Source organism: Cajanus cajan, chromosome 1 (assembly GCF_000230855.2).
Source record: "Cajanus cajan strain Asha chromosome 1, NIPB_CcT2T_4, whole genome shotgun sequence".
Taxonomy (NCBI): Eukaryota; Viridiplantae; Streptophyta; class Magnoliopsida; order Fabales; family Fabaceae; genus Cajanus; species Cajanus cajan.
Window position 1 is genome coordinate 19,939,738 of NC_138517.1, and position 17,027 is coordinate 19,956,764.

The 17,027-nt window shown below is 31.8% G+C and overlaps 1 protein-coding gene across 1 annotated transcript; it reads right to left on the reverse strand.

Annotated features, from left to right (window-relative positions):
- Positions 1–11,080: 11,080 nt before the first annotated feature.
- Positions 11,081–16,484, reverse strand: LOC109792882 (isoliquiritigenin 2'-O-methyltransferase). Its single transcript, XM_020352335.3, has 4 exons — positions 15,996–16,484; positions 12,386–12,702; positions 12,054–12,118; positions 11,081–11,962 (listed from the first exon to the last, which is right to left on the reverse strand). Exons 1-4 carry the CDS (start codon positions 16,412–16,414, stop codon positions 11,672–11,674), a joined length of 1,092 nt encoding a protein of 363 aa, XP_020207924.1. The 5' UTR covers positions 16,415–16,484; the 3' UTR covers positions 11,081–11,671.
- Positions 16,485–17,027: the final 543 nt, after the last annotated feature.

A 17,027-nucleotide genomic window follows, 5' to 3' on the forward strand; every position in this document is an offset into this window, starting at 1 on the left:
CTATCATTCCTCTAATTACACTATAATCTAAATAGTACAAAACTCTACAATATTAGCACAAGGAAAACATCATCATCATCATTATCAAAGCAAAGCATCATCAAAGTATACAACAAACAAAACACTGTCAGAGTACCCAACAGAATCATGATAAGTACATAACTCACGGCCGATTGGATCAACCTGCTCTGATACCACTTAATGTGACACCCTGTACCCCAACATACATATACAATAATTATAAAAAAAATAAAAAAATTTCATCATTAAAACCCAAATTTCCAACCACGTAAGGGTAAAGAGCTCACATTCGTAAACTTAATCCAAATAACATGCCAGTAAAATTACAAAGAAATAAAATTGAGTTTTCCAAAATAATTTAATAAGAACATCTTAAACTAATCCTATCTATGTCCCGATGTCACATGTCCTATTAGAGCAAAGCCCAACATAGAAGCCTAAGCTTCATCACCGACATCCTCAGCCTCACGCTAATGATCACCTGTATAACAGTCAAAGAAAAACAACACGAAAAAAGGGAGTGAGAAACATCTCACTCTGACTCACAGTGTAAAAATATACGCCGAATAGTCAAGCACAAACAAAACAGGTATAACGTAGATAAATTAACAACAATATTACATCTCACTTATCCAAGACATAAAAATATCAATTTATCATATAACATCAAAAATGCACATGTATGGACACGGACTACATATTATGACGGAGGACCATCCATGGTACTTCATGTGAAACCCATCACATGGTCCAATGCTATGACTAATTTTGAGTAGTGTAGGATTTATTTGGTTTATTCCAATTTTACCCTTGTATTTTGGGGTATTTTAGTCATAGGATTTATTTTCTTTGTATTTCCTATTTTACCCTTGTACTATGGGGTGCTTTAGATAATTAGGGTTTTCAATTTTTGGGCTAGGGTGTTTTAGAGGAGGTGACGCAATTTTTGGCAAAGTTTGGACCTATTTTTGGTGTTAGAAAGGCTTAGGCCCAAGTGGAGGGCAAAGGTTGCATGGTCTTATCATGCACCTTGTTATAGCCAATCTAAACCCATAGATTCCAAACTTGGCCACCAAGTTGCATCTAGGGTTAATTTGGCATTGCATTTGGAGTGCATTTGGCCTTGGCATTTTCGGCCATGCAACCCTAAATGCAACCCTAAATGCAACTCCTCCTATAAAAACCCCACACCCCACCACTTGTAAACACTTTGGATTATATGATATTGAGTGAGCCTTTTGTGCCTCAAAATCCATCCTTAGTCCCTAGGATAGTTTCGGCTAGCCTCCTCCTATCTCCACCCTTGGAGAGTAGGAAACCTAGAGTGGCCTCCACCTACCTTGGAGTGAGCCAACTTTGAGCACCCAAACACCTCCACCCTAAGTGCTTCCGCCCAAACACCATCATTTCACGCCAACTTCCTTTCATTCACCATATATCCTCCTTTTGTCCACCTTTGTTGAACCTAGATCAAGGGCAAGGCTTCCTCTCCTTCATCCCTACATCATTTCATGGAGAAGGAACCCATCAAATGGTATCAAGAGCCAAGGTTCTACAAGGGTAACATCTAATCTTTTTGTGTCTCCTTTGAGTCTTTTGCTTTCGGTCACTTTCCTTCTTCTTGTTTTCTTTGTGTGGCCGAATAGCTTTGGGGTTCACACCTTGTTCTTTGTGAGCCTTCCTTGCAATTTTAGGTTTCCATGTTTTTAGGGTTGCCATGTTTTTCATTTTTCTTGAGTCTCATATGAAAATGCCATGAACATGCTTTTTGATTTTTGAATCCACCTAAAGTTTTGTCTTTGTATGTTTCCTATATTTTGTCCATATAAATTCTATGTATGTGCCAAACACTTTGCATGAAACACATCAACAAAATATGCCATCTTGCATTACATAGTGGGCGTGACATATATGAAACATCTAGGAGTCATTCATGCATGCTATTTAGTCCTAGCATGTTCTAAGTGATTTTGTGATTTCCATGTGTAAACATTTCCTTGCACATGCATAACCGCCCACTCTCCCTTGCATTCTCACTTGATTTGGTTGTCTTTCTATGCCAAAAGAAACCCTAACAGAATCTAAGAGGTGTGATGAAATTTGGTGTATAACAACTTGTGCTAAAAAGAACAAAACCAATTCCACTCAAAAATATTCCCTAAGGACCTCTAAATTCACGCCACTTGTCCTACTCTTTCTCTCCTAAAGTTTAACCTAATTTTTGACCATCCACAAGTGCAAAACCTAAGCAACATTTGGGCTTAATTTAACAAAAAATTTCGGACCCAAGACATATAAAAGAAAAAAATTGCCGTGAAAAGAAAGAAAAAGACTAGAACAAAAAAAAAATTCTTGGACCAAAAAGGACTTGTTGTTAGACTTGTGGACTTGGACAAATACCTATGCATTTGGGAGTTGGACTTATGACAATTTGACCTTATTTTTGGGACTTTCCTTTGGCTGGACCGAAAAACCAAAAAGAACTTAATCAAGTGGACTAAACACTAACCTAATTCTAGTGCCTTTCTAGGATTACTCTTTGTGTGCTTCCTTTCTTTGATTGAGTCTTAATTTTTTGCTTGTCTTTCTTGGCCTCTTTTGTTTTGTCATCTTAAATTCTCTTTGAGTTTAGCCTTTCTTAATTGTGCTTTTCAGTTTTTATTTCTTGGACTCTTGCTTTGGGTTGGTTTTAATTTCATTGTAGGTCAAAACCCACTCTAGTCAATTTTCACACCTTTGGTGGATTTGAGTGGAGGGGTGAACCGAATCCAAGCCTAGCCTTTGGAGGGACTTACACCACACATAAAGGAGTGAACAAACACTTGGAGAGGTCTAACACGTTTGTTCATTGTGAAGGAACCCATTTGGAGGAGTTTGAAGACTTGAATCTTTGTTTTACTTGATTTTTGCTTAATTTTTCTCTCTCGGCCTCTTTGTGTTTTTGGCCTTAGCTTCTTTATTTTGGTTTGTAATTTGGCCATTATTAAACCTCTTCAACTTGGTTTTAGTTCGTGTAGTTGAAGGTGATTTGAAAACCTTCACCTAGGACCTCGACTAGAACATGTTTTAAGTGCTTTCCTTTTGCATGTTTTAAAGCTTTTAGTAGTATAATTACTTAGGACTTTATCTTTGTGCAATTACGTTTAGAAGGCTTGTTTTGCCTACTAGGGGTAACGTGCACACACTCACCTTTGATTGTGCCAATTCGTTTTTGTAAGAAAAGTAGCAAAAGGCTTAGTGATTTTTACTTGATAGGGCTTGGTTATTAAGTGATTCATTGTAGTCCACCTCCCCTTGAAAGTTCACTTTGTGCACTTAGGCCTTTCCTACCTATCTTACACCTTGAAAAACCTTTTTGTGAAAACCTTTTATCACTCACTCTTTGTGAAAACCATTTTCAATCCTTTTTTTTGAAAAACAATTTGTGAAAACCTTTTTCTTGATCAAAGATGAGTGATCATTCTAGTGTCCATGGTCATAATTCTCGTAGCACTAGGTCTAGTGTTAGGGATGAACTTAGGGAATTGAAAGAGTACCTAAGAAAAAAAGAAGAGGAAAATATAAAAAGAGAAGAAGAATTGAAAAGGAAAGAAAAAGAGTTTGAAAGAAACAACGAGGAAATAAAAAGATTACTTGAAAGATTAGTTGTGGGAGGAGAGGCTAGTGGTTCAAGACCAAAAGTCACTTCTCCTCAACCCTCAAGAGGAAAGGGGCATATGTATGCAAGTGCTCATGAGGAGGAAGGGCATCATACCCAACCTCCAAGTGATCTCTTCTTTAGTAGTCATCACAATGATGATTACTATCAAAGGCCCCCAAGACATCATAGAAATAGGGAGTCCTCCAATAGGGAACCTAACATCAATCTTCCCCCATTTCATGGCAAGGATAATGTTGAAAATTATTTAGATTGGGAAATGAAAGTTGAGCAACTTTTCTCTTGCCATGGAATAAGTGAAGATAGGAAGGTTTCTTTAGCAACCCTTAGCTTCCAAGGGCATGCTATGTATTGGTGGACCTCCTTAGAAAAAGAAAGGAGAATAAATCATGAGCCCCCAATCCAATATTGGAATGAGCTCCGTAGTGCCTTAAGAAGGAGGCATATTCCTCCATACTATGACCGAGAGCTTATGGATAAACTTCAAAGATTGAAACAAGGGTCCTCTAGTGTGGAAGAATATAGGCAATCTATGGAGTTGCTAATGATGAGGGCTGGGATTAGGGAGGAAGAGAGGACCACAATCTCTAGATTTCAAAGTGGTCTTAATCTTGAGATAAGAGACAAAGTTGAACTTCTACCTTATAGGGATTTGAATGAACTAGTTCAACTTTGTTCAAGAGTGGAGCATCAACTTCAACGAAAACCTTTTCGAAAGGACTCCATTCCCTCTTATTCCAAGAGTTTTAAGAAGGAGGGCCACTCTTCCCTACCTTATCCCAAGGAAGAAAAAGAAAAAGAAAAAGAAAAAGAAAAACCATCTTTTAACGCATCTTCCAAAGACACTAAAACAAGTGACATCAAGTGTTTCAAGTGTCTTGGCCGTGGGCACATTGCTTCACAATGTCCCACCAAAAAAACCATGCTTTTAAAGGGCCAAGATCACTATAGTAGCCTTGATGAAGCTACTTCCTCATCTTCAAGTGATGAAGAAGAAGTTTTAGCATCCGAGGAAGAAATCTTACCTTGTGAAGGAGACCTATTGTTGGTTAGAAGGCTCCTTAACAATCAATCTAGTGAAATTGACCAATCACAACGAGAGAACTTGTTTCAAACAAAATGCAAGGTCTTAGAAAGTACTTGTTCTCTCATTGTCGATAGTGGGTCTACTTCTAATTGTTGTAGTACTAGATTGGTTGATAAGCTAGCCTTAACTACAAAACCTCATCCTAAACCTTACAAAATGCAATGGATCAATGAGGAAAGAGGTGTTGTAGTCAACCAACAAGCAAGCATACCAATCTCTATTGGCAAATATCAAGAAGAAGTTTTGTGTGACATAGTGCCATTAGAGGTTAGTCATGTCTTGCTTGGAAGGCCATGGCAATTTGACAAGCACATAATCCATGATGGCCTCACCAATAAAATAAGTTTCCAACACTTAGGTAAGAAGTTTGTGTGGTGTCCTCTATCACCCTCTCAAGTGAATGAGGACCAACTCAAACTAAAGGCTAAGAAAGATGATGAAGAGAAAAACAAAAAAAAAAAACAAAAAGAAAAGAAAAGAAAAAAAGAATTTTTCCTTTGAAGACAAAGGGCTAGGTTCAAAAGAACCTTAACCCTTGTGCCATCCTCCTTCTTTTGGTGCCAAAGAAAGATGGCAATGGAGGATGAGCACCTTTTTAAAAGCCATCATTGAATAAAAGGCACCCAATCCTAAGTTAGATGATTTGGTGAATGAATTGCATGGGTCAATAAATTTTAAATGGTGATGCCTCTTTGGCTCTTCCCTTTTGCCCTAAGCACCTTCATTCAACAAATTATGTACTTAAGGATTGCATAGTTAAGTTTTAATATTTTACTCCCCTAATTGTGGTTTCACTTCTTTTGAAGGATCAATGGAATAGAAGAACTTGAAGATTTGTGGTCAAATCCTTCTCAAGAAGGAGGGTATGATGGAGGACCATCCATGGTACTTCATGTGAAACCCATCACATGGTCCAATGCTATGACTAATTTTGAGTAGTGTAGGATTTATTTGGTTTATTCCAATTTTACCCTTGTATTTTGGGGTATTTTAGTCATAGGATTTATTTTCTTTGTATTTCCTATTTTACCCTTGTATTATGGGGTGCTTTAGATAATTAGGGTTTTCAATTTTTGGGCTAGGGTGTTTTAGAGGAGGTGACGCAATTTTTGGCAAAGTTTGGACCTATTTTTGGTGTTAGAAAGGCTTAGGCCCAAGTGGAGGGCAAAGGTTGCATGGTCTTATCATGCACCTTGTTATAGCCAATCTAAACCCATAGATTCCAAACTTGGCCACCAAGTTGCATCTAGGGTTAATTTGGCATTGCATTTGGAGTGCATTTGGCCTTGGCATTTTCGGCCATGCAACCCTAAATGCAACCCTAAATGCAACTCCTCCAATAAAAACCCCACACCCCACCACTTGTAAACACTTTGGATTATATGATATTGAGTGAGCCTTTTGTGCCTCAAAATCCATCCTTAGTCCCTAGGATAGTTTCGGCTAGCCTCCTCCTATCTCCACCCTTGGAGAGTAGGAAACCTAGAGTGGCCTCCACCTACCTTGGAGTGAGCCAACTTTGAGCACCCAAACACCTCCACCCTAAGTGCTTCCGCCCAAACACCATCATTTCACGCCAACTTCCTTTCATTCACCATATATCCTCCTTTTGTCCACCTTTGTTGAACCTAGATCAAGGGCAAGGCTTCCTCTCCTTCATCCCTACATCATTTCATGGAGAAGGAACCCATCAAGTGGTATCAAGAGCCAAGGTTCTACAAGGGTAACATCTAATCTTTTTGTGTCTCCTTTGAGTCTTTTGCTTTCAGTCACTTTCCTTCTTCTTGTTTTCTTTGTGTGGCCGAATAGCTTTGGGGTTCACACCTTGTTCTTTGTGAGCCTTCCTTGCAATTTTAGGTTTCCATGTTTTTAGGGTTGCCATGTTTTTCATTTTTCTTGAGTCTCATATGAAAATGCCATGAACATGCTTTTTGATTTTTGAATCCACCTAAAGTTTTGTCTTTGTATGTTTCCTATATTTTGTCCATATAAATTCTATGTATGTGCCAAACACTTTGCATGAAACACATAAACAAAATATGCCATCTTGCATTACATAGTGGGCGTGACATATATGAAACATCTAGGAGTCATTCATGCATGCTATTTAGTCCTAGCATGTTCTAAGTGATTTTGTGATTTCCATGTGTAAACATTTCCTTGCACATGCATAACCGCCCACTCTCCCTTGCATTCTCACTTGATTTGGTTGTCTTTCTATGCCAAAAGAAACCCTAACAGAATCTAAGAGGTGTGATGAAATTTGGTGTATAACAACTTGTGCTAAAAAGAACAAAACCAATTCCACTCAAAAATATTCCCTAAGGACCTCTAAATTCACGCCACTTGTCCTACTCTTTCTCTCCTAAAGTTTAACCTAATTTTTGACCATCCACAAGTGCAAAACCTAAGCAACATTTGGGCTTAATTTAACAAAAAATTTCGGACCCAAGACATATAAAAGAAAAAAATTGCCGTGAAAAGAAAGAAAAAGACTAGAACAAAAAAAAAATTCTTGGACCAAAAAGGACTTGTTGTTAGACTTGTGGACTTGGACAAATACCTATGCATTTGGGAGTTGGACTTATGACAATTTGACCTTATTTTTGGGACTTTCCTTTGGCTGGACCGAAAAACCAAAAAGAACTTAATCAAGTGGACTAAACACTAACCTAATTCTAGTGCCTTTCTAGGATTACTCTTTGTGTGCTTCCTTTCTTTGATTGAGTCTTAATTTTTTGCTTGTCTTTCTTGGCCTCTTTTGTTTTGTCATCTTAAATTCTCTTTGAGTTTAGCCTTTCTTAATTGTGCTTTTCAGTTTTTATTTCTTGGACTCTTGCTTTGGGTTGGTTTTAATTTCATTGTAGGTCAAAACCCACTCTAGTCAATTTTCACACCTTTGGTGGATTTGAGTGGAGGGGTGAACCGAATCCAAGCCTAGCCTTTGGAGGGACTTACACCACACATAAAGGAGTGAACAAACACTTGGAGAGGTCTAACACGTTTGTTCATTGTGAAGGAACCCATTTGGAGGAGTTTGAAGACTTGAATCTTTGTTTTACTTGATATAAAAGTACCCAATGTTCCATTTGACTTCTCTTTGTACTTCATCTAACTAGCGTTACTACTTCACTATGTAAAAAATGTGAATTTTTGATACACACTATTCAACCCCCTTTCTAGTATTTATCTTTTCTCCACAATAGGTATAAACTATAATAACACGCAATATATATGTTGTTAAATCTTATTCAAAATCAACATTAAAATTGTGCGTAGGTATATGTTAAATTGATTTATATATACATATTTCGTACTTATAGTGACACTTTTTGTATGTCACTATATGTAACATTTCTTGTAGTGTAACTTATGCTAAAATTAGATCATATGGATGCACTCAGATGATGAGTATGACTCATATACATATGAGTGCTATAAATAAACTTTTATAGAAATCTCTATTGGTATGCACACACACAAATCCCTATTTCATTAAGACTATTAAAAATAGTTAAATTAAAATTTGTAGCCCTGGATGTTAGCTTTCAAATGTTGTTGGAATCAATTAAAAATGAGGTCTATAAAACAAGTTATGATTAAATTAGTGAGTGGAGGTCAAACTATCAAGTTTAAGTTGAAACGTTGCGGTAATAAATGACATAATTAGCTCTTGGGGTCAACATAGAAATTGAAAATAATTATCTTATCTTTCTAATAAAATTATGATTAACTTTATATCATATATATAGCTCTAGATAGGACATTTGGATCAATGATATCTTAGAAGGTTAAGTTGTGAAAATGTAGTTTCTTAATGAGGATGATGAATAACTTTACCCTTTAAGTGTTTGATCTTATGAATGGTTTGAGGTACTTATATCATTAATGTTTAGGAAGGATGCATTATGGTAGAAAACAATTTTTAATAGGTTATGATGTAAGTTGATTGTTAATGACTTAAGGTGTTCTAATTAATGACAACGATATCTAAGGTCTTCATGTGAAATAGTGATAAAGTTGCTAAATTTTTTTAGTGACATTGATCTCAGTGGCTATGGTTAAGGTGCTAACATATTATTAAACTTTCTCATAATGATTCTTACTTGAGGTGTATTGGATGATGTTGTGTAATCATTGTATTACTTAATAATTGGTTGTAGTGTGAGTATGCAATTGATATGGCATATTGTGAGCTATGTATGCTTTGACATTGATGCAATTGATATGTATGGATCCTATGAGGGTTATATGATGAGAAGTCTAAGTGAGACTTAGCCATGATATGATAAGATGTGTGATGTATTATGGTATAAGACTGTGTAAATGTAATGCTTAGAGTCTATTTGACATGCATCATATGCATAAAATATTTTTTAAACAATATGGAATACACCGCCAGGGAAGGTTCCTTGTGTAAAAGCTTGGAAACCAACCTAGGAGATAACTCGATTTGGAAATCTCAGTCCCGCCGTTGTGAGCATGAGATGTATCTTGTGCGGCTTAGCTATATCCTGACTAGACTCTAGTAGTATACCCTTCTAGTGAGAGTGCGTAGAAGGTGTGACCTGACATATACTCCTGGATTGCTCTATGTGTATCGTTAGCAACAATGCACAAGTGTGATATGTGATGTTTTTACTAGTACTACATGCATGATAACATTTTTTTGTATCCATTGCATAATGCATCTTTATGTTATGTGGTATTTAGTTGTTATATTATGAATGAATGAAATATGTTATATGATTGATATGTTTACGTTATGTTGATATATGTCTTGTTTGTGTTTGGCTGCCTTACTATATCTTACATCATGAGTCAAAGTGAGATGTTTCTCACTCCTATTGTTATGTGTTGCTCTTCTTATATGTTGTTATAGGTGATCTTCAACATTATATGTTGAGGATTTTGGTGAGAAGGCTTAGTTCTCAAAGAAGGGTTATGCTCTTATAGGACACTTGACATTGGAGAATTAGTTAGGACTAGTTAGGATTTGATTTATGTTATTTAATTTGATTAATTTAATTTTAATTTCTTTGTAATTTAACATTTTTTTAAGTCTAGTTTATGTTAAAATGTGATTCTTTCTACTTGTATAAATTTTTAGTTTCTATTATTTTTTTATATTGAGGTATTGTAGTTTATACTATAATATGTGTTATGGCATGCAAGATAGAAGATGTCACAACGTGGATTAACTCTTTATATATATTTTTGTTCATTTTAACAATTTGAACTTATGTTATGTGCAAGGGATATTTACATTTCAAAATTATTAGATTTAAAGTTGATCAATGATTTCTTATTAGTGGAAAGAGTGATTTGCAATGCACCTTAAAATTTCTTTTTGTGTGAAACAGTCATTTGGCAATTAGGTTTGATTGTTCTAACCTTTTCTTTGCATTTTTGATTTATAATTGTTTGTTTTTTTATATATACTTTGATAGTCTCAAGCATTAATTACTTCATTTTAAAATGCCAACTATAAAATATTAGTTTGGTTATTCAAAACTAAAATAGAATAGAAAAGAATTGATGCTTTAATTTAGTCACGAAAGGGGGTTATAGATAAATTTAACAAAACAAATAAAAAAAATAGTTAAAAATATAGGTGATTGTTCATTAAATGAACAAGTTAATAATGTAGACACTAATGAAAATGAAAATAAAAAATAGAGAAGATGTATTAGTTAATGGATATATTACTTATAGAATAATGTTAATAATTTTAAGTATTGCATTGATTGAAAGAAATTTTTTAAAATTAAAATTAATTAAATTTTATTTAAGATCAACACTATCTCACCGAAGATTAAGTGAATTAGTTTTAAGATCTATAAAAAAAAAATAAAAAAATTGATTATAATAATTTAATAAATATTTTTGCATCTCTAAAAGTTCGAAAGATAAACTTTCACTAAAAAAATATTTTTATTGAAATATTTTTATTTTATTTTTATCAAAATATATTATTATTAATTTTAAAAAAGTCTCATTTTAAGATTTCTCCATAAATTAAAACTAGCTTATACAAAAATTAAAAATAAAATTTTAAAAAAATCAATAGTACAAAACTTTTACAAACTAACTTATTTAAATAAGCTAAAATATAAATAAAACTTATTTTATTTTATTTTCTTATTTTCTCTCGTAGAAGTGATTCTAGATAACTTTACCCTATGATAAAATTGAAGGCATATCTTAATTAACGTTCCACAGCTAGCTAATTCCTTCCTTCACACCTTTTTCTCGCTAGCAAATAAACTTGTTCCTACATTCATCATAAATGCAACATAACTGTAGCAAATGAATTTCATAAATAAGCAACTTTTATTTTATTTTAACCTTCCCTACATTAATAGCCACGAAAGGACGTAGTAATATCCTTCGACAATCGACACCCAGATTATAAAATAAATAAATAAATAAATAAATAAAACACTCCACGCACCCATGTCTGTACGTAGCCAATTTATTTATGCTTATATACCCAACCTTAGCATATGATATAACCAAACATCGCTAAGAGTGGAACATAAGTTTACAGGACCTGTTTGTCTGAAACTAAACCATATACGCAAGGACGGAGCCAAGGGGGGACCTACGGGTGCCACGGCCCCCCCAACAAATTTTAATTTTTTTTTATATACATATATATTACTATATGGCACCCCCTATTTTTAATATAAACTCATATGTATAATTAAATGAATAACCCAAATTTATTTTTTTATTCAACTTTTGGACTTCTGGTACGGCCTGCTATGTGGTATCACTTTGGAATTTTTTTTTTTTTAAAAAAATGTAGCGCCTCATTTGATCATTCCAATTCTCGGCCCCCCAGTATTGAAATCCTGGCTCCGTCCCTGCATATACGAAAATCAAAATAATCTAAACTACACTTATTTGTGAAATTCCATGACTCCTAAGGCACCAAGTGCACAGACAGCAACTTCAAATCCTGAAAATCCCGAAAGCTTGGATAAAGCCTCAAATTCGTTGCTTGTTCTCTCCCTACCACCAATGACAAACATGATGTTGTCGACTAAAGAAACTATCTTAGATGCATCTGAATTTGGTGTTTCTGGCACTATAAAGTCGACAATAATCACCTTTCCATTTTGTGGCAGTGCCTTGTGACAATTCCTCAAAAGCCTTAAGCAGTCTTCATCCGACCAATTGTGCAGTACAGCCTACATAATTTAGTCAAAGATAGCATGAACTGGTGGCACATTTTGGGTCAATAGTTTTAGAAACTTGAAGGGTCTCAAAGTGCTTTCTAACCTTTAGAAATATGGCATCACCCTGAGGTACACTTACGTACATATCTCCTCCAACGTGCTTTATGCCTTCACGTAATTTAGGACAGTTATCAATATTTATATAAAAATTACTAACAAGTGTTTTTAGCATAATGGTTTAAGAACATTTTTTTATTAAAAAATTCTAACAACATACTATCAAGCATAACTATAATATAGTTTTCAATAAAATTTATAATATATTGATTCTTGGTGCTATAAAACATTGATTTCCAAAACTATATTTATATTTTGTAACGTACAAATAGGGCAATAACTTGCACCATTAATTCATACAAGCCAGATTAGTTGTACCTGGGTAGGTTGGTGCCTTTTCAACAACGTGGGGCAAATCAAAATTAATACCCTTTATTGAAGGGTACTCTGAAATTATCATATCTAGCGTTTTCCCGGTTCCTCCTCCTACATTAACCAGTGTTGATATTCCTTCAAATCCTTTATACACTTGGAAAATGGCTTTCATGTCCAAGGTGCTTATTTCATCCATTGCCTTGTTGAAAAGCTGGTTGAATGTTGGATCTTTGTCTGCGTATTGGAATGCTGGCATTCCATAAACTTTTTTGAATAGGTCATCAGCAGTAGCATCGATGATACCATCCTTAAAAGTGGGCCTAAAATGAAACAATATCCATGATAAAACTCTAGTTCCCGCGCAATGTGTATATATAAAGGCTAAAACAAATAGTGTTCTTGAAAACAACATAAAATCATTTTCTTTTTAAATAGTTTACATAAAAAGTGTCAAAAATGGGTTTAACCTATCAAATTGACTTATATAATTCAATAAGGTAAATTGGGTTTGAATTGTATTTTTTAACTTCCAATTTACATAGCTCAACTCATACAACTTGGTAAATCAACAATTTAAATGATAAGTTGAGTGGGATTCACTTGTTAAATTGATCTATTAAGTTATCTCATTTTATTCTCGACTTTAATTTATTGACATTGACTTATAGTGTTTTATTGGTAATTCATTTTCTTATTAAAACTTATTTGTTAATGTATTGTATATTTATTTTATTGTTGTTAATATACTTATTAATTTGTGGCTGTGTTGTGAACTTAATTATTTTAAAGTTGTTAGTGAACTTATTTTATTATTATTAATAGACTTATTGTATTCATTAAATATTAGTTTTATAAGATTTTCTCCTTTTTAATTATAATTGATCAAAATATTTGAAAAAAATTAAGAAAAATAGAATGAAAATGATTTATAATTTTTTAAAGGGTTGGTGGGTCAACCAAATCCAACTTGCTAACCCACCATAGTTTATTTTGGGACTATTGCACAATCAAAAAAATGTTTAATTATACTTTGATCCTTATAATTTGATAAATTTTATCCTTTAGTCTCAATAATAAAAACATTTCATTTTAGTTCTCATGTATATCTTTTATGCTCTTTAATTTAGCCTCTATTTTATTTTATAAGAATTAAAAGGGTAAATCTTATGTAACTATAATAATTGGAATAAAATGGTATGTTTAGAGACTTAAATAATTTATTTTAGTTATATAGATTGACGAATCTAAGACCTTGTATCAATGGGGACAATTTATTTTTTAAAAAATAATTATATATATATATATATATATATATATATATATATATATATGTCTCTATTTATAAAAAGGATGAAATTTTTAAATACTTTTTTCCCTTTTTTATATTAATAAGTTTGTTATATATTTATGTGAGTTTTATAAAACAAATTGGTGAAATTTTTTGGAAAAGCAATATCTCAGAAGTTGTAATAAATTTTTTCTAATGTAAATTTTTAATTTTAATTATCTCAAAATCGTCAATAATTAATATTTTTATCACACACATACAGTTTGTTATATCAGTACTAAAATATTACAATTATATATATATATATATATATATATATATATATATATACTATTTTTACTTTAAAACTACATTAATTTAAAATTAATATAATTAATATTTTATGATACCATTACAAATTTTTATATGAATGTGTTATATGTTATATAATTACATAAACAATATAAAATTTCATTTTATTTTGTAACATTTGTATATGAAAATATTTCGGAGGGAAGCTTTGTAATTTCAATTTTTTATTGGGGGAATTATTAAAGAGAAGAAAAAATAAATTTTTTTAATTATTTTTTTATAGTATTTTATTTTATAATATTATAAAAATCTAATAATGATCGGTAATTTATTTTATAATAATTATTTTGATGTATTTATTTTTTTAACTATGTTCAGTAAAAGCTTATTCTAAAATATTACAAAAATATAATAATAATTAATCATTATTTATATATATATTCTTTTTTTTGTTTGTTTTGGGAAGAGTTTTTGTTTAATTAATTCTAAACATTTATATTTTTTTTTTCTAAAAAATTGTTAATTAAATAAGAATATTTTAGAAAAATATAATTAACGCAACTGACAATTTAAAAAATGGTCTTATACAAAGAAACAAACAAAAAAACTGAAGAATGTCTTATATATAAATAAAGAAAATTTCAGGTTATGAATATAATAATCAAATTTCAAAATCATAGAACATCCCATCTGTATAAATTAAAATATTTTCAAAGAAATTTTTTTTTTTTTCAAAATATTTCAATTGGTACACGAAATAAATAAGGACAATTTTAAAGTTTATTGTGTAATTTAAGTTTTAGTTAACTCCAAATTTTAATTGTCAGTTAAAAATGTGGTACACCAAAAAATATAGATAATTCACCAACTTTATGTGTAATTTATAGTGAGATCAAATTATCTTAGGAGTCAAGGGAATATTATTTTATGGTTTTCATATAAATAATACTCTTATAAGAAAGGGTATATGAGCAAGAATAACCCCTTCTATAACTCATGTTATTAGTAATTGTTTTGTTACTTTTCTTTCGTACATTTAGTATGATATACGTTAAAGGAAGAACCAGTTTGACCTATATATAATTTTTTTTTGTGTTGTCTATAGTATATAATTTAAGGAAATAAAGTGAAAATTTTCAAACTTAGAAAATCAAATTAAAACTAAAAAAAATAAGATGAGAGATCAGAAGGTATTTTAACTTAAATATACAAATTTTTAATTAAATTTATGTATAAACACTTTTAGGATAAGAAAATAAGAAGAAAAATAAAATAAAATTCTCCATAATTTAAAATTAGCATTTTTAGTTAAAAACTCATTTTTAGAGAAATTAATTAATGCCAAGAAAAACTTATAAATTAATTTTAATTTTTTTAATTTATTTTCCTATAAACAATTTATAATGAAGTTTATCGGCATATACTTATATTATATCATATAGGGAAATCACTCACCAAACCGATGGCATTACACGAGAGTACAGAAGAGAAGTAAATGAAACCAAACTATCCCCACTTTCATAGGTGACAAAGTATTTTCCAACTGGTGACACCCTTTAAAGTCTCTTAGTGTTGGCATTAGCAGTGGCACATGTTAGAAGAAAGTGACTCGCAAGCAAACAAAACATGCATTCGAGCCTATTTGGTACTCTAAGTAGTATTGCATGTTGTTGACATCTTAGAAGCAATTTCAGAGGCTGACATGAATGTATCCTTAGCTATTATCTCAAACAGTTTGAGTTCAATAGCAGCATTCAAAACCACTGACAAAAGAAATTATCACCAATAGCAGCATTCATTGGGAAAAATTATCACCAATTAATTAATCCTCTCTATTTATGGAACTCAATTTTGTGATTTTTAGATAAATTATTTCAAAAGAAATCTCATAAATTAATTTATATATATAAATTAATTTATAAAAAAAAACTTATTTTATTTTATTTTTCTATATATAAATATCCTCAAAGATGTTTATCCATATATAATTATATATATACCTATGTTATACAAGGATGCAGATAAATCACTAACCAAACCTGAGACATAGCACGAGAGCATAGAAGAGATGTAAATGAAGCCAAAGTGCCCCCACTCTCATCTGTGACAAAGTATTTTCCAACTGATGACACTTTATAAACTCTTTCAATGTTGCCATCAGCAGTGGTACGAGTGGCACATGTTAGAAGAGAATGACTCGCAAGCAAACGAAGCATGCGTTCGAGCCTATTTGGTAACTCTGAGTAGTGTTCTATTGCCATCTTAGAAGCAATTTCAGAGGCTGACATGAATGCATCATTATTACCTATGATCTCAAACAAGTTGAGCTCAATAGCAGCATTCATGACCACTGTCAACATCTGGTTATTAGCAAGTAAAAGAGCAGAGAGATGAGCCTCTTTGTTCGATGCTTCATTGGGCACCAATTCACCCTCTCCATTGATGGAAACCATGTTATTTGCTTTGTGTGATGTGGTGTCTTTTCTTATTCCTTTCAATATTTCTTTGGTTATTCATTCCTCTAGAATTATATCATTTTTATAGCTAAAAACATGCATCTTACAATAAATGATAATTAAAATATTTATACTTAAATAATTTTTTGGTCTCTAGTATTGTACTTGTGCAATGTTAGTCTTTGAAATTTTAGTCCTTCAATAATTATATGATTTTGATTGCTCAAATTTTAATTCAACAATTTTAATTCTTTAAGTATCATAAGTGTATGATTTTAGTCCCTCTCATTAAAAATCTAATAATTTTAAATTTTTTATATAATGTTTTAAATTTGTAATTTAAATTGGTTAACAATTTTATAATTTTAAAACATTAATATATATATATATATATATTATATGTTAGGATTATAACATTAATGAGAGTCTAAAATTGCATAATTTTGGTACTTCAAAAATTATTTAATTAAAATTTGAAGAACCAAAATCACATAATTATAATATTTGAAGAACTAAAATTACTCAATTAAAATATCGAGAGACTAAAATTGCTCAACTACAATATTTAAGAGATAAAAATTCAATTAAATCAAATATTTGTTATTCAATT